At 31.9% G+C, this 19194-nt stretch overlaps 2 protein-coding genes across 2 annotated transcripts; both read right to left on the reverse strand.

Moving 5' to 3' along the window:
- Positions 1 to 5378: 5378 nt before the first annotated feature.
- EXO70E1 (exocyst subunit exo70 family protein E1) lies at positions 5379 to 8225 on the reverse strand. The gene is made up of 2 exons (XM_020364239.3): positions 7911 to 8225; positions 5379 to 7748 (listed from the first exon to the last, which is right to left on the reverse strand). The coding sequence occupies exon 2, from the start codon at positions 7600 to 7602 to the stop codon at positions 5554 to 5556; it is 2049 nt and encodes a 682-aa protein (XP_020219828.1). The 5' UTR covers positions 7603 to 7748; positions 7911 to 8225; the 3' UTR covers positions 5379 to 5553.
- A 3970-nt stretch (positions 8226 to 12195) lies between these two features.
- SCPL25 (serine carboxypeptidase-like 25) lies at positions 12196 to 18988 on the reverse strand. The gene is made up of 8 exons (XM_020363405.3): positions 18608 to 18988; positions 16539 to 16742; positions 15682 to 15857; positions 14914 to 15195; positions 14299 to 14429; positions 14077 to 14172; positions 13596 to 13701; positions 12196 to 12588 (listed from the first exon to the last, which is right to left on the reverse strand). Exons 1-8 carry the CDS (start codon positions 18852 to 18854, stop codon positions 12445 to 12447), a joined length of 1386 nt encoding a protein of 461 aa, XP_020218994.2. The 5' UTR covers positions 18855 to 18988; the 3' UTR covers positions 12196 to 12444.
- Positions 18989 to 19194: the final 206 nt, after the last annotated feature.

A 19194-nucleotide genomic window follows, 5' to 3' on the forward strand; every position in this document is an offset into this window, starting at 1 on the left:
TTCAAACGCAACACAAAGGAAAACAACCAAACAAACGAGTGTATCATTTTGTGACTTATTAACGTTCATTCAAGTATGCAAATGTTAAACCAAACATATCTTAATTGTATTTGAATTGTAGTTAGAAAATTTAGTGTAGGGTTTTTCCAAACCGTTTTTTTTAAAAAAAACTATTTTTATAGTTTTTGATTCAATTGAGATTTAATTGTAGTTTACATTTAACATAATCGGAATTGTATTTAAGTTTTTCAATCAACAAACAAAAAAATAATAATACTTAATTAAATGTCATATAAACACTAGGTATAAATTATGTAGTATAATTTCACCTAATATTTTTTCACAAGTTTTCCTCAACATTCTCTCTCTCATATCCCTCTCAAAGTATCTACACCAAAGAAGTTTCTAAAATTCCTTTCCCAAGTATTTGTTCATTATGTAAGTATTTTTCAATTAAATAAAAATTACAAATATAGAATTAAAAGTAAAATCATAAAATATATAATAAATCAAACAAATAAATTTATGTATTTTGATTTTGATCATTTATAAGAAATTTAACTATCAATATTTATTCCTCTTATCTTCGCGTTAAAAAAAAAACCCCTCAAACTCATGTTTATAATTTAAATAAATAATTTAGTATGGGCTAGAGTATTCACAAAAAAAAAGGGGCCCACTATAGGTTTGTCACTTGGCAGATGATAAACACACTTCCACTCTTGTATAAACACGTCTTTTTTTTAGAAAAATATATATAAAATGTCTAAATTATCCTTAAAAAAAATAAAATTCCAAAATTTATACCCCCTTCCCCACACCCCTGTACCCCGCACCCCCCTTCCCCGCATCCCAAACCCCCTTTCCCCACACCCCCTTCTTCCTAAAGGGTATCATAATTATTTTGTGTGATGCTCATTTCTATGTTCCTTTTGGTCCTGTCTTCAATTTTCCTACTCGAGTTTAGCAGTCATTCTTTGATACCTAGATCAGTGTTAGAACTTATTCTTGTCAATAACACATGACTTAACTTCATGCCCAATTTGAAGAGAGAACAAGTCATGACCCCTCCCTATCCTCCTGGGGACTCAAATTTTCAAGCACAAAAATCCAGAGAATCGGATTGTCAAGCTTCTGATTCAATCCGGAAAACAACTTCTGCAGGAGGTCTTAACTTGCAGCACAACATGGAATACTGGCTCACCCTTGATCTTCTGTCATCATCAAACATGGCAAAAGTTGGCCAGCCTTGCACTGCAATTAGAGTGAAGGATTCAAGTCAAGTAGATGTAATTTTTGTGCCGTTTTTCTCGTCTCTGAGTTGGGGTATGGGGTGTGGGGGTGTGGGAGTGTGGGGAAGGGGGGTGCGAGGTACAGGAATGCAGGGAAGGGAGGTGTAAATTTTGGAATTTCATTTTTTTAAGGGTAATTTAGACATTTTATATATATTTTTTAAAAAATGAGGTGTGTTTATACGAGAGTGGAGGTGTGTTTATGCCTTGTCACTTAGCATTCCAATCCCAAAATGGCCCAGGTTTGAAATCCATTAAAGACTGGCCATAGCAGTTTTTTTGTTTTTATTAATCTCTCTAGAAAGGAAATCTCTTGTTAGAGACATAAATGACTCCTCCAAGCCCAATTTGATCGGATAGTTATGTACATTTTCTAACGAATAAAAATGACTTAAATTATTATTTATGAAGTAGTCTTTACTCTTTAACATAATAAAATTATACAAATAGTTTTTGAAATATTATAAATTATGTTATATATCCCATTATATATTCTACAACTTTTCAAATTATTCATTCAAAGTTAATAAAATATATAATATTTTTTAAAAACTACTCATATAATTGTATTACTTAAAAGATTATAAGGAAAAGAAAACAATGCTCGAAGGACCGGTTTATTCTTTTTCTAATTCACTGCAATAGTATATAATTTGTTTTAAAATGTGGCAGGATCTCAACCTCTAAAGTACACATTTTTATACATTATACAAAAAAAAAGAAGTTAAATACGTTGTCAAATTAAATGAGTTAGCTCAATTATTTCATCAGCTTAAGTTATTATAATCTTTTAATATTTTGAATCATTAGGATTGTTTTAGTAATAATATGCATAAAATTTTATGTTTGAACTTTGGTGTAATCAACTAATTCTAGTACCATCAATGTAATTTCAATGAATAAAAATAAATCCTTTAATATTCTACTTATAACAAAGATGCAGTTTTCTAACGTTGGTAAACATAACTGCACCCATGCTTGTCCATTAAATTTTGTTTTAAAAGCGACTTGACTCAATTTCAATTCCTATTTTCCCATTGCTATTCAAAAGTAAATGCCTAGAAATTCATTGAAGCATCATGTTGATTCTTGATATGGAACGATGGACAAGTGAAATTCAATAAATGAGAAGAAAAGATTGTAACATTGTAGATGTTGAAGTTTCTTTTGACTCATTCCAAGTCTGCAACATTAGTATTTATTTCCCCCTAAAGTATGCAAATACTACTAAATTCGCTTCTTCAGTAGTTGGAAAACTTAGCTATTCTTACGAAATTGAGGTTGATTGAGACTAAAATCCGTAGAGTTAGGACAAGTTCTGACCTAATCAGTGACACACGAATGAAAATGTCCTCTACCCGTTATTACTGCTACTTAGTGGCAGCAGAATTAACCAAGTTTGGTTTTCAACATCCTGGGGAATTGAGGATGTGACCAATGAAGATCTACCATGTGACATGATTTTGTTGACTTCTTCCAAGCCTTAAAAATTGTTGAATGTACAAGTATCTCTACACCCCAACACACTCCAGACAACCATAATTCTCAATTGCACCATGTGATTTGTTTCTTAGTCATTTAATCCAGGTCATTGTCTGTAAAGTTTTTGTTAGTTTGGTTGAATTAATCACATCCTTACTGTGTTGTGGCCCCAATTCAGGTTTTTTTTCTTTTTTGATGATCAAATGCATTGTGTAAAATCTTTGGTTTATGGTGATTTAGTATTAACCCTTTTTACCCTATTTATGTTAGTGGAAATCTATAAGAGTAAGATTCTTTCATTTTCCTCAACTATTGTCTTTTCAGAAATATTCGCCCTATTGGTATAATCATATTTAGAATCTCCTTCTTTAATATATTTTTTAATTAAGCTCATGAATGGATATCTATTCAAGCATACCATAAAGCAAAATAAGAGATTTGTGCAAAATAGCACCTGTCATTTATTATAGATATTACTATAATTTAAGCATGTACTTTTATCCTTGATATTCTCTGTTCTTCATTATTTTTATTTTTGATAGTTCAGATTTTGAATTCAAATCACCTATTTCTTTTACCTATTCTTTTCTCTGAAAAAGTCTTACTACAGAAAAAAAAAATCTTCCTTTTAAATGATAACTTTATATTTCTCCCTTATTTTTTTTAATTAGAAGGAAAAGAAACAAGAAGAAAATGAAATTTTCATGTGCCAATATTTTTTGAGGGGGTTTAAGTACGATTTCATAACTAATATTTATTGAGTCTGTTTGTTTAAAAAAAATTTCTTATAAAAGTGTTTTTTTTTAATAAAATAAGCACTTTTAATTTTTGTTGTGTTTGTCTAAATTTTTTTTATATATAAATAGTTTTTTTTTTTCAAGAAGCAACTCTTGTATACTTTTTAAATAATTATTTTTTTTTGAAAATACTTGTGTAATATTTTTAAATCCGCTTAGAATTTCAAAATTATAGCTAAACAAAAATTCCAAGAAACATATTTTTTACCTTAATTGCTGGCCTTAAATCTGTTGTGTGAGACCGCTCAAAATCTCAGCCACAAATACAAATTCCTTGGTGAAGAAGCATGGTTGGTACCGTTAACCATGCATAAACTTTTTCATAAGAGTAAAATGAAACTCATAAGTGAAAATTAGTTTATATATAAATTAATTTATAATTTTTTATATTAGTTTTGTTTAAAAACATATTTTTAAAATATACATAAATTAGTTCTAACTTATAAAAAAAATTATTTTATTTAATTTTTTTCCTTCTATTTTCTCTCTCTTAAAAGTGTTTAATTTATCTAAATATCTCCTAAAAATTTCTTAAATCTTTTAAAAAATATTTTTAATTACAACTCACCTTATCAAATATCCAAATTTATATAATACATATTAAAAAAAAAAAAACGGATTTCAGGGCATAGTTTTTGGACAAAGGGTAAGGATACTTCATTATTCAAAACAAAAGGTGCATCTCTAGTCCTCAAGTAGGACTATTGCCACATGGCAATTGGCATTAACTTGGCATATACAGAAACAATAACGTGTCAATATGCTCCAGTCATACTAATATTACAATTAAAATAAAGCCAACCAATGATGACCTTAAGCATTTTCATTTGTTCAATCTCATTCAAAACCCCATTTTCTTTAAACCTTTTCCACGAAATATTAGTTTTTTGTTTGGGGTAATCCCTTGGTGGGTACCCCGTATCGGTCCATTAATACGTTTTGGGGGGACTGATAGTGGGGAAGGGGTCTTATATCTTCATAAATCACATGGCATGACAAAAAGAGTTAGGTCCAAATTCAATTTCCCATTAAAAATATTGACCAATGATGCTGACTATTGGACATTTGCACTCATAACTCTCCAAAGATTTCAAGTTGCTCAAGGAAGTGTCTCTTTCGGTTAATAGAGTTGCACTTCCAGGAGGAAAAGACCAAGTGCTCTTCACCAATTTGATAATAATCACTGTTTGACTCTTCAAACTCTCCTGCTTATAAGTTAATGTAAAAATTTCCCATTTTAGTTTAAAAGTACTAATTTTATTTTTAAGATTTTTTTTCTATAACTATGCTTGTCTCATCTCCTTTCAACAAAAAAAAAAAATCCAAATATCTTTCACCTGAAAATGATGGCACTGCAATTGGTAACTAATTAATATTTTGCAGGCCGATTGGTGAATGCATCTACCATGAAAATTTCAAGGTTGACTTCAAATGTCTACATTCCAGACAATTTCATCAGCTACAGGTCAAATTCACAATATCTTTTTTTGCCTTATCAAGAGCCATTTTTGAAACACCATTCCTTGATGACCATTCACTGGAGTCAAAATATATGCTTACCGGTTATTTGACTTGGTTTTTGGTCTTTCTCTTGTGCCTCCAACATAACTTGAAGTTCTAAGCAAGTTAAAACTGTGCTGTGGTGCAGGAATTACAAGAGAAATTGAATATAGAACCATGTTTTTCATTAAGGCCAGTATTACTATTTAATTATCTCCATCCTTTTAGATTTATTGCATGTCTTCAACACAAAAACTTTAAAGAGAAAGAAAACAGAATATCGTGTTAGGCCTATTATGGAATCAAATTTAAGTAAATCAAAAGAATACATTGCAAAAGGGCAGCATAACTCTGAATCTCTTACAATCATTACATATAATACACACTACGTGGGACAATAAGGCTTTGACACGGATCCTAGCCTGTTTATGAACACATAGAAGCCTGTGTTAGATAACAGGGTTATTCTTGCCTATCAGCTATCACCTCCTATGGGGATTTTGCAAACACTTTTGAGACCCTTCAAAGAAATCCATAAGGTAGTTTTGTAAATCATCAGCACTGTACTTAATGTTTTTGTCACTTATGTGACTATTATGCCTTCCAACAAATGTCCTATAAGCTTGGATCACTTTGAGGGATAGAGAAATCCGCAAATCGTCACGAAGCTGAATATCTGGGATAACCCAAGCTGTCTGGATTCTGTAAACATCCTCGAAGCCGAAGTAGAAGCTTCGAAGCTTCTCTTTAAGAAGACTTTTTGAGACAGAATTTGTACCCGGAACATGAATTCCCTCATCCTTAAGCAAGTTGAGAATAGAACTCCAACTAGCTCTCTCATATTTCATTGCATGCTGCTGAAACTTCCAGTTGCGCTTTCGAATCCATTCATCTCCATATACGAGCCTGAGTTCAGACCCCTTAACCTTTTCAGCCATATAATGTAGGTTGTTCATTAAGAACAAATGCTGCAAGGATAACTCTTTGTATAACTTGGACTTCTCCTCAAGGTTGCTCTCCAAGATTGAAGCGATTGATCGGAAGTGGAGGGCCATTGAGGAAACTCTACTCGGAGATCCCTGACTTCTGCTATCTTCTTCTGTACCAGGGCTCATGTCAGGCGACAATGAAATGCCATCCTCTTCTTCTTGGTCCTTCAGAAGCAGATTGAGTATGTCACTGTAGTCAGTAAGGGTTCTAAGATAATTCATAACATATTTTGTCAAAGGATGAATGCCACCACCAACAAAAGCGGTTGATGATACATTTGTTGCAATGGCATTTTCAAATTCAAGAAATGTTGCCCTCACACAATCGCCTAATCTCTTCAGAACCTCGTGACATTCAATCTTAACCGACGAACCAACCTCATCTGAATACAAAACATCAATGTCGGGCATAAGGTCAGCTAGAACCTCATACATGTCAAGAACGCGGAACAGTTTCTCAGGTTGGTGAGGGCCAATAGACATGGCTTCACCGAAATTCAGAAGCTGCAATATCGAAGCCTTTGATGCATCAACAAAACAAGCTAGACCAACAGGCTCACCCTCCCCAAAAATCTGGTCACTAAGCCACCTCTCACTTGCAAGATACACCCTAACAAAGATTTTCACAGCCCAAATCCATCTTTTGATTTTTGAATTCAAATTACCCCACTCCATTTTAAGGACATCCTCGATGCTGAGCCTTTCCATTTCAAGAATGAAGAGGCACTCATCTAAGGCATCCCTCCGGACAATGACATAAGCATTGGAACATTCCTGGACATAGTTAGATGCAAAAAGTAAGTTTGCAATACACCTGAGATCCGGGATCACAGCTGGATGAACCAAGTGAATGATATGCTCCTCGGAGGCTCTGCTGACACTATCTCTTTGAAGTGACTCCTCCACCGATTCATCGCCTATAGAGACTATGGAGTTCTCATCAACAGCATCTTCTTCACTGGATCGAAAAGAGACGTATTCAGGCTCAAAAGGTTGCCTGTTCTGGATAAGCAAGTTCCTGAATTCTTCTTCAAGCCGCGCCATAGCTGTTTGAAGCACACTATAAGCCCTATGCATAAACTTGTACTCTTGATCCTCTTTCTTCAAATGCAAACTTTCCAACTTCTCGATCAAACGGCGTGCTTCATTAGCAGCATTGAGATACTCAGATGCTTCCTCAGGTCCCAAATCCCAAATCATTGACTGATCTTCCTCCCATCTCATTATTTTCTCCTGAATCACACTAAGCCTTTCTTCAATAGCACTAACACCCTCCTCTTGATCATCATCATCAACATCATGGTCACCACCACCAACATGATCATCACCATCATCCCCCCCATGCCCTAGTTTCCCCTCCTCCTTCTCACTAGGTAAGGACATGGAGGACAATCTAGTGCCAAGATCTGCTAGTACTTTCTTGGCATCACTAGTTAAGGTCTTATTTGGCCCTAATGCCTTCACAATATTCCTTACTGCAGCAATCAAGTTCTCCTCCCTTTCTAGCTCCCCAATCACAGACTCAGACTCCTCTACAGCCATTTAAAAACCAGACTTCAACAAAGCGCAATCACCCAAAAAGTTCAAACCTTTTCAACTCCAAACTCAACCTTAATACACCTCTTCAACTCACCAACCAATTTCAACAGCAAAAGTGCATATGGGTAAGAAGAGAAACCACCTTATGCCTGCAGAAACCCCCAAAACAAAATTAATTGTTACCGTAGAAAGCGAAACAAAACCCATTACAACAACCACCAAAATACACATATTGCAACCTCAGATGAATAAGAAACAATAATAAGAGGATAATTATAATAACAACAAAAGGGAACACTTAAAAAGTTTACCTTCACTTCCTGGATAGCAGGAGCACCCCCACAAAATTCTGAGTGAAGAAGAAGCAGAAGAATTAAATGGTGTGCAAGATCTGGAAAAGGACAGAATAAGCATCAAAAGCACTGAATTGTATTTTGACTTTTATGAACGCAGAGACAGTTGTGTGAAAATGTAGAAAGTGAAGGAGAAGAAGAGAAAGCTCCTTCTGAAGCTTTAAAAGAGACAAGTTTAGTTAAAAATATATGTAATATAATAATGAGAAGAAAAAAAAAATGATGGCGTGGCTGCGATTTCTATGACCAATCTCAAACTCGTTTTCTGGCTACAACTTGCTGCCAACAATTACAATCTATATATTTTTCTCTTCAAAATCGTACTGGTCCTCGTTCTGTTTTCTTCGTACCACTTTCACCTTTTCCTTTTTAACACTTTTTCGTTACATTATTGGACATCTTGTTTTTATTATATATAGTTTAGTCCTACATGTAATTTAGTTATTATACATTAAAAAATAGTTATTAATTCGATCATATAAAGAAGTTTATTATAATAGTGAATTTTGTGCTTAACTCAATTTATAAAATAAAAATTATCTTATATATATATATATTTAAATTATTGTGAGATTTAAATTTTTTATATATATCAAATTGAGAATTAGTAATACGAGTAACTTTTTCTTTATATTTATATATAGAGATATACATATATTTGATTTAGACATGTTTTTTTGTGTATTAAATTATTGATTATAGATTAAAAATTAATTTTTAAAGTGAATTTATTTTTAGATGTGAAAATTAGAGTAATATGCACATGATTTTAAACCGTAAATAAGTTGACCAATTTTTGAAATGTTTCTAAGTAAAAATTTAAGAAATTTTGATTTTATTATGTTTTTCTTTGCTTTGAATGCAAACAATAGTTTTTAATGTAACTTCTATTTTGTATTCTTGTAATTTTATTTGATCTTTGTATGAGTTTGATTCACCCAAAAAAATGTGTAGATATTTTAATTTTGAATCCTGTTGTTAGTATTATTTCTATGAATAAAATAATAAAAAAAATTGGTGTAAAAAAATTTTCTTTTATCTTTAAATATTAATATATTAAAATTTAGATATATTTTTAAATTAAGTCAACGGTAAGATATCGTTAGTTATTATAAGAAATCAGCAGTTTAGAACAACATTTACAAATTTTTTTAAGACCCGAATATATATAATTTGAATTGCATGCACTCAATTAATAAAATATTAAATTATTATTATTTTATTGAATAAATATTATTTTCTATCAACAAATACATGCATGGATCAATTGATATTTTAATTTAATTGGTGTATAATAATCTTACTCTACTTTAATACAATTATTTTTCGTGGAAGATGATACATGTAATTTATGCTATAAAAAAAGATACATTATTATCTTCATTTGATATTGTTTGTCCTTTAAATAATAGATAGAGTAGATATTTTTTTAGAAATTATTAATTACTCAAATTAATTACTACGATTTCTTTTATTAAAAACCATAAAATGTAATCCTAAATTTATTTAAAAATTTGGTTAAAATAACGAATATATTATTTAAAAAATAATTGTGTGTGTGTGTTTTTAAACTTTTTAAAGCAATAAATATTTTGAAATAAATAAAAATATCAAAGAAACATATAATATTTGTTTTTGGTCACAAAAGAAACATGTAGTATATTAATATGATTTGGAGGAACTATTTTCACAAGTATATCAATCAATACATTTTTAGGGGTAGCAATGTTTTAAACTTTGTTCACGTGATGTATCAACAAGTTCATGCACGAATTTCTTCTATCACTGTTGTACTTTTGACTTCTAAGACTCCAGTACGTCTTTTTCTTAGAGGAGTTTTTCTTCCTTCATATTGACAAATATATTTTGGTTAGGTCAGTCCACAATAATACTTTTACCACGTTTGGATAACTTTCTAAATAAGAAGAAAAAATGATAAGTATTTCTTTCGCAGGGATTTATTAATTCATGCAAGAGTGTGTCAGTCCTTTACACGCACACGTACACATATATATCTCCAAGCATGATGTTACAGAGTATTTTGTTAGAAAAAGAAAAGTTATTAATACATAATTTTGATACCTTTAGAAAGGGATCGAGTTTGGTATAGTTGGTAGTATTGTGATTTGTGATAGTGAATAATTTGGACGGCACAAATTTAATGATGATAATAATAAATACACAATGAAGAAGGTGACATTAAAGTATAATTTCATGTCTGGGCTCCATTGTTTTGTTGCTTTATGGACTTCTTTTTCTTAATTATTTCTTTCTTCTCTTTTTCTCTAAACGACACTGCCTTTCCATTATCACCTCATTCATTATTGTCGCACAAAATGACCTTTCTTTCACACCAAAGTACTGTAAAACACAACACACCTTTGGTCACACTGCGTGATTTAATGTTCTACAATTACAACATCCACATTTCTTGTGCTGTGTTGCTGGATACCACTAAAGGAGACACCAAAATAAAATCTACTACCAATTTAACAAGGCATTCATCATTAACTGAACATCGATAATAAATGAGATTAATTTCTCATTCAGTAAATTAAAATATTTGTTATAGGAATCTATTTAGAAAATAGTGATGATTATTAAGTTTGATATAGAGTTTATTTGAATATAAGTTAAAAATATTTTTATAACAATATTGAACTTTCAATTATGGTATTGTGGAGGTGAAACTTAACTAATGTGTACCTGTTGAGCACAGTAAAAAAAAAATCCAATAACAACAATATAGTTTTAAGTCTTTCAAATTGAGGTAGCCAATTAGAAAATTTTCATCACAAGTCTCTACTTCATACCTTAGTTGATGCATTCTTTTCCTCAATTGACTCATTCTCTTAGCTGAAACTCAAAACAAGTATAACTCTGATCATCTCTCCTTGGCAAAAAAAAACAAACAAACAAACTTTATTTCACCTATTTCATAGATCTTCTGAATATTGGAGGCAAATTTGACCACATATCTCATTCTTTTTTTTAGAAAATAAGGAACGCAACTTAATTATAACGTTTTGATGGAAAGAATAATGGCAAAGATCAAAACGAAGAGCTGAACTTCAGGCTCTATATATCCTATGTTAGCTAGTAAACTTTAATTGGTATCTTTTCTCTTCTAAGAGTATTAATCTCATTTCTTTGTTTTGTCTACGAGTGTTGTTAGACTAGAGCAATCAATGTGAGTATCCTTTTTCAAACTAATAATGAATATCGTGAACATTAATAATAATCATGACTTTTATCTTTTTATTCTAGTTAAGAAATAAATATGATAAAATATTTTCTTGATCCCTCTAAATATATAAAAGTTGGATTATGATTCTTTTCTAAATGTGATTTTTTTCTTCTTTCAATTTTGTGGTAGTTAATGTTGAGTTCTCGAGTTCTTCAAACCTCCCATCATTATATGTACAAACTAGAGCAATCATTATTGAAAATAAATAAATTAACAATATACTTGGACAAGAACTTTAGAAGCACCTCAAATACCCTGACCTTCTAGAGCCTCGAAATATTTTCTATACAATGCATTGAAGCAAAAGAATTCGAAAGTTGACCCGACAATCATGGTATATATACGCTTTAGATTATAGTCAAACTGATCGTACGAAATGAAATTAAAAATGATGTAGCTGCCAAAGATTGAAACTTCTTACGAATAGCATAAAACATAAGTCACCAATATTAGGTAAACCGTACCTCACTTTTGCAAATATAATAAATGATGCAAGGAATTTAGAAAGTCTCCTGTGTGTCAAACATGGTAAACTTGTGAAAGTAGATTCTACCTCGTGGGCTAGTGGCTTCCCTTCAAAATGGGTTAGGTTGAGTAAAAAATTTAATTAATCAAAAAAATTAATTTAGATTAATTTTGACTCGATCCATTTAAGTTAAATTCGTGGTGGGTCAGATTGTTCACTTAACTTATTTATATTTTCATCAACTTAACTCATCAATGATTCACTTAAATTTAAAAACATTTATAATATGCAAAATATTCTCTGATTTGATCTAAATGGAAACAGCCAGCAAATACAATTGTCATAACTATTTTATATGGAACATCCGCATAGAACCTACCCATAAGTTGTGCGAAATTAAACTCTAATCTTTAGTTAAAAATACAAACATTAAATTATTTATACAAACAACTTTCAATACTCGCGTCATATTTGATTCCTTAAAAATATTAATTAACATATGGATGAGTAAATAAAATTAAAAATGCACATTTTAGATTTTAGAATCGACCCTTGCTCTTTAATTCCACCAACCCCTCTTGTTAATTAGTTGACAACGAAAAATGTCATAAACTTTGTTCAGAACGATAAAAAAAGCAATAGAAATTAGAACCTCTAGGCTTTTACACTTGTTTCTCTCTCTCTCTTTTTTTTTTCTTTCTCTTTTTTTTCCCCCTTTTGTGTTTCCTTTCTTCCCCTCCATTTTCCTTTTTCTTAGCACCATCTTATTTTTCCCTTATTTAGGACTTGGGAAGAGGCTTTCCTGCAAGGAATGATGTGAATAACTGAAGGGCTGCTCTTGGCTTGAATAGTGGCACTTCATGCCCTGCTCCTCTCACTGTCGCAAATGTTACCCCTTCGTACACCTCTGTCCACCCTCCAACCTTCACATAAATAACCAAAATTTAATTAATTTATATGATTTTTTGATAACTAAGATAAATTATAATCATAATAATAAAGATTCAATCTAAATTTTCATATATCTATCTTTAACTCCTCGACCACTAGCTAGAGTGCTTCTAATTTATATAATTTTAGCTGTGAATTGATTTTCTATTTCGATATAAATGTACCCTTATATTATATATATATATTCACATGTAGAACCATTCAAGGACACTAGGACCCCTGCACTAGCAAGTTCAACATTTGGCATTTATTAGGACAATATTTATTTTGAATCAACATAGACCAAAAAATTTAATCAAGAGCATTAACTTTTTTTTTTTTTTTTTTTATACGTAATGCGGTAAACATGGGATGACATCCCATGATTAGTGGCCAGAAAGTCAATGGCATCACAATGATTTTCAAATCAAGTACTATTATTTATTTAGTAATTAGTTAAAATATAGGAGTGTCTAATTAATTTAATTAAATCTTATTTTTCAAACTAAAAATTAATAGAGACAAATCAAAAGAATTTTACTTCAGACACTTAAAAAATCTTTTTGAATAAATATATTCACTAAAATAAGATTTATAGTCGTCCAAAAATTCAAATTCACAAACTTAGACCAAATCTTGTATTTTGTGCCAACTTATCATAACTCAATAGCATTAATTAAAGAGTAAAGGGTTGAATAGGCTGAATTTAAAAACACAATAGTTTTTTTAAATTCTATAGTTTTGGCAAGAGTACTGTCCTATCAACGTTGGGGGCAACCCTCGTATAGAATTTGACTATATCTATGATGATATCATAATTAAGCTGCATGATCCATTTTAACAATTTCTTATTTATGTGCCAAAATGTCCGATTGGTGACTTAGAATAGCTCTATATTGTAAACCATCGCTAATAGCAATCAAACTATACAAGACACTTAACAATTAATTAACTACTAAATGCATGCGTAAAAGGAAGAACAGTTTTAAAATGCACTCACCTGATTTTTGACATACCAAGGATACCATGGTATTTTAGTTGATAGCTTAAGCTGTGCAAGGGCATATCTTGTTGCTGTGACAGGCACCACCGAATCCACGTCCCCACTGTATTAGCACAATTGTCAAACATAATTAATATGCATCTACCCATTAATCATTGACTTGGATCCTCTCTAACCATGTCTAGCATATGAGAAAAAAAAACATGGGACCTATTAGTGTGACTTATCCCATGTTTCTTTCCCTCCTTACTGGATGGTGTAGCTGAAAGAGTCTTAAACGTGCACACACAGACACAAATTGTTATATATTTATGGTTCTGACGAATCTGTATGTAACACATAATTGGAATTTTTAATTTATGAAAAAAAGTTGATAAAATTCGGTTATATATCACATAAAAATTAGTTGAGAACATAATAGTCTAAAATCATGAGATAAAAACATATATAGGAGAGCTATATGCATTTCAAAACCAACCTGAATACCCAAACTCTTACTCCGTGAGCAATCAACTCTCTATAAATTGGAAGAACAGATACATCTGTATCATTCCAGTTACGATTCAAAACCTCACTGCATCAAATGAAAACCAATATAATCATCAATCAACCTTTTGTACATGATAACTCTGATAACTTAATTTTCAATTAAAACTTGGGATTCAACCCTTCATAGTCTAAACGGCACACACAATCTCACCTGCAAGCAGTCCACTTATAAGGAATGCCAGTTTTGTTAGCATGAAGTGCTTTCTGCACATCAGGCCTGTTGTAGTAAATCTCTGCATACTTTTCCGTACATGGATCATAGCCAGACCATTGCCTAAAAGCCTGATAATAAACAAATTTTCCACAAGCTGATCATACTAATAAGATTATTTTTTCATATTTGTACAATAGGAACAATATCACATGATAAATCTAATACAAAACTGCTATAATATGATTATAATTATTATTTTTTTTTTGAAAGATACAACATTTTACTTATTAATATTTAAATTAGTCTTAATTATAAAATAGTTTTACACTATTAATTAATCAAAAAATAACGGAAAACTATTTTATATTGTGTTACAATTAAAACTTTTATCAAATATGATAATTTATGATTGAATTACAATATAAAACTATTTTACATGTTGGGCATCCATATTTTTTCATTTAAATTTGTAATTTGCTAATATACCATGATCAACAATTTTTGAATGCTAATATGTTCCTTCTTGAAAGAAGATGTGACAACATATGATGACTTATAAAAAAATTACCGTGACTGATAGCAGTAGATGAAAATTGAATATATTAGTAGTACCAGACGGGGAAGGTGAGGTAAGCGCATGGTGCGGCGTGTGGCAGAGCTACCATCGGAGTTATTGCATGGAGGAGCATAGATGTTGTACTGATCAATGTTACCAAACTCTTGATCCATGGCATAGCTATATACAGACTCACACTCATCAGATTCCTTCTGCCGGTGAAAATCACATGTACTCATCAGTTGCCGATAAGTCTGATCCGAGATCATAGCATGGCTCCACCAGTACGTAACTGTTCCCAAGTTATCATAGTAGTTGTCTGTCACTGCATTTCCTACCTGCATTATTTACTATAATTAACAAAACAAAACTTCACCATTCATTAATATTCTCCCCCTCCTTCGTAAAACCACCTATAATCCTCTTTTACTACATTTTATCCTAAAATGTCAAGACATTAGATCTTAAGTTGTTAAAAGTGCCAAGTTACTTTTAATTTGAAATGCATCCAAAATGTCAAAATATTTTACACCATCATAACCGGCGTCCAATGTCCACTAATTAAGGAATCAATACATAGAATGTTTATTGAAAATTATATTAAATCAGCGACCTAAAGATGCTTGTTGAGTTTTACTATGGTTACTTAAAAGTCTCATATCTATCATGACATCTAATTATTTACGAGGATAATGTAATATATAAAGATGTTTTCCTTCATAAGAACTTGCCACTTTTGTATGGTTAAGTGAATCTTATTTACTAAAGTAAATAAAACTGTTTATACATGATTATAAATGCAAAAGAGAAAGTTGAGTATTTACCATTATTCCTTTGAGATTGATGGGGTGCTTGGCTTTTTCGTTATAGGTCATGATTTCTTTGGCTAATTGAGGAACATAATGGCCTGCATAGCTCTCTCCAGTGATATAAAGTTCCCGATTTTTGTAACGCGGGAATCGTTCTAGCCATTGGATAACAAATTCCAGAGAGTCTTGAGCTGATGAACAGTGAATTCAACAAGTAAGCACACGAGTATAGGATATGATACATTAGTCATTAATTAGAAAAAAATAATTACTTATGTATTTTTTCGGTATACGGAGAGAAATACGTAGATGTATCTATGCCAAAACAAAACAAAGCAAGAGTTCCAACCATATTTTAATTAATAGTTACGTTTAAAAAAAGCAAAGTAAATGAAAGGTAAAATATCTATGTCTGGTCCAACAAGTTAAAAGTAAAACTGTGATCTAGGCTCTAGGTGTTATTTTCATCTGAATCGCGTTTTGGAAGTTTCAATTACGATGAATATCATGAGAAATTTTCGTACTGAAGCGAGTGCTACAAGTACAATGTGGTTTGTCTATGAGGTACGTGGTTGGTCAATACAAAAATTATTATGTGACGAACGTGGACCACCAAATATGGTCCATCGTTATCGATTGGCAATTATGTATCGGGACACATATATCAACTCATAATAATAATAATGTTAGAAGTAGTAATTAATTTGGTGAACCTCGTCCATTCAGCTGCTCATTTTATCACCAATTATAACTTATGCTAATCTTTATTATTTTCCATGGCCTACCAAAATAAAAATCATCACTAGGAAAGATATATGTGAACCGTGAACTGTGGTGGCAATTAATGTGGATGGGAGGGTTGTGGGCCCTACCGGTGCGGCGGTCGCCGGTGTTGAGGAGGTCGGAGGAGCGGTTGGTGTAGGAGAATCCCACGCCGGCCGGAGCTTCCAAGAACAAGAGGTTGGCCACTGTGTTCCATGAGAACTTGTTAATGTATAGCCCAGAAGCTGTTTTGTTTATTCTAAATGGGCCAATCTCTTCCGATGCTCCATATGCCACTGATGAACAACCTGGACCTGAATTACCACAAAATTGCACATCCTGTGTAAGATAATTTAAGAGTATGAAACTAAATCATAAAAGTAATAAACAAAGCTTAGCCTATATAGATCAAAAAATAATATTAGTAAACTAGTTATCACAATTATTTTCAATACAATTTTATTTATCAATTGATTATTTGCCCTTTATGTTTTAAAAAACTGTTTTCCAATTATCATGTTTTTAAATGCTACCCAGTATATATCTTCAGTTAAGAGATTAAAAATGAAGAAAAATATTAAACCAATTCCTCAAGCCACTGGTTAAGAAATAAAAAATGATTATTTATTTATTTTTTAGAAAGTATAACAGCACACTTTTTATAATTTCCATCCCAATAATATTTGTTTCCAAGTTTAATTTCTTAAGGCATTAATTAACCGGATCCAAAAATATTTTTTTAAAAAATATTATTAATGCAATTTTGATGTGATTTCTAATAGGGACTAAACTTACATGCACTGCCATACATATATATATATATATATATATATATAATAAATGATTTTATTAAATGTCCTTGTGTATTACTCGGTAAAATTATAATTCGAATTAAAAAAACAACAACACTTATTGTTTTCTCCTTCTAATTAAAGATTTTTATTTATGAGTTGATTAATCACACCTTAACTACTAACAAGGCCCATGCTCTTATTAAAAGTATTTCTTATTTTCTTTGAGAAAAATCTTTTGAAAAAGGATCTAAAATGAGTTTAATTAAAGATGAATTAAATGCTTAGACATACATACATAGATGTTGATTAATTTTAGGGAGAGAAAGGCATAGGTATTGTGCTAAATATAGGGTTGCATTGATGGTGCGCCAATGGCAGCTGACAAGTTGCCAAACAGAACCTTAAATAATGGCTGTGAAGCTATTTAATCATCAATGAGTCTGGTTTTTAGTTGCTTTCAAGCATTAAGTGCCATGCGTGTGTATGCGTGCGCGTTTGAGATAGCCATGGCCAAAAAAAACAAGAGAGAGAAATGGAGAGAGCAGAAGTTCACTGTGCCCTTGTGTATGTTGCTTTGTACCATTCATCGTTAGTTAGGTCATCATTCCAAGCTATCCATTGCCATTTGCCAACCCACTCATGTGGGCTCTACGTACACTTTCCTTTGTTTCTTTCACGGTACAAATATTCAATGCATTTCTATCTACACCCCCCTCCCCCCTAATTAAATGTAATGCACACCAGTACCTTAAGAAACATTTTTAAATTATAATAAAAAAGTAAGTAACACGTAAAAGAATAAATGTGTTGGTTCAGTTTCAAGTCAAACTAAGCCTTATCAATTCAACAAGGCGGTATTTGAGGAAATGAAAGTGAAAAACGCCCCATTGATTAAATTTAGGGTGCACAGAACAATATTCAAAAGGGTCAAAAAAGACAGTGTTTGTACATTGTGTCGACTGGTATGTCGGTAGCAAAATAGTATTAGCTGTATTTTCACCGTTCCTTAGCGTTACAAAGAGAAGAAGGATTAAAATACCAAATGAGGAAAAAATCACACCACTAATCAATGGCATAGGCGATATAACAGTGACCGAAAAGTTTGTGAATTTGCATGCAATTGTTCTAACTTGACATAACCAACATGCTAAAGTAACTTTGGTGCGTAAGAAGAAATTATTACATGGTTTGAAATCATGTGGTCCAGACTAATTTCTATGTCATTATGTATCATTGGTCGAATCACATGGTTTCAAACTATATCATGAGAGTCTAGTTCAGATGAGTTATTGTAATAAGTTGGATAAAAATTATGAAATAATTTCTGATGTGAGAAAAGAGTGAAGAGGGTTGAGTGTTGTAAGTTGTAAGTTGTAAGTTCTAACCTCCATTGAGCCAAATGACCAAAGGCTTGGTGAGAGGATTTTTGGCAGCTTCAGTGAGCCAGTAAAAGAGAGCTCTACCAGCAACCTTGTTGACAGTAACATAGCCAGAAAATTGCTGAAATGAGACCTTTGGCTGACCAGGGAGTTCCAAAATCCTATCAGCACCTTCTCCTCCTTCTAGTTTGGCCCCAACTAGGACCATAAGCAACAAAATCACCACATGAGCAAGGATCTGTTTTTGCCCCATGACTAAGTGAAAATGAAGAAGGGAATAAGACCAAAGGGGTAGAATATGGTTTAAGAGAAGAGAAAAAATGTCTCACTTGGTGGTTGTCTTTGAGAGTGAAAGGAGTTAGGAGAGGGTGTCCTTTGGGGTGGATTAAATAGGAGAGAGAGCATGGGGGATAGGGGAGTTATGAGTGTCATAAACAATTTTGGCACTTTAGTCAGAAACCAATTTTTCGTTCAAAATACTATTTTGACCCTATTTGTGTAGCAGCTATGCTAATTTTGGTTTATCTCATATCCAAAGAATGTTGATATAGAAACTGTAGAGGAGGAAAAATAGTGTTTTGTAAAAGGTGTCA

This window comes from Cajanus cajan, chromosome 4, assembly GCF_000230855.2.
Source record: "Cajanus cajan strain Asha chromosome 4, NIPB_CcT2T_4, whole genome shotgun sequence".
NCBI classification, from domain to species: Eukaryota; Viridiplantae; Streptophyta; class Magnoliopsida; order Fabales; family Fabaceae; genus Cajanus; species Cajanus cajan.

Coding starts and splice junctions, on each gene's coding strand:
- EXO70E1 (XM_020364239.3), bottom strand. CDS start 7,602: ATGGCTGTAGAGGAGTCTGAGTCTGTGATTGGGGAGCTAGAAAGGGAG.
- SCPL25 (XM_020363405.3), bottom strand. CDS start 18,854: ATGGGGCAAAAACAGATCCTTGCTCATGTGGTGATTTTGTTGCTTATG. Junction 15,196..15,681: donor TCAATCTCAAAGGAATAATG/GTAAATACTCAA, acceptor TAAATAATGCAG/GTAGGAAATGCAGTGACAGA. Junction 13,702..14,076: donor GTAAGAGTTTGGGTATTCAG/GTTGGTTTTGAA, acceptor GTGCTAATACAG/TGGGGACGTGGATTCGGTGG.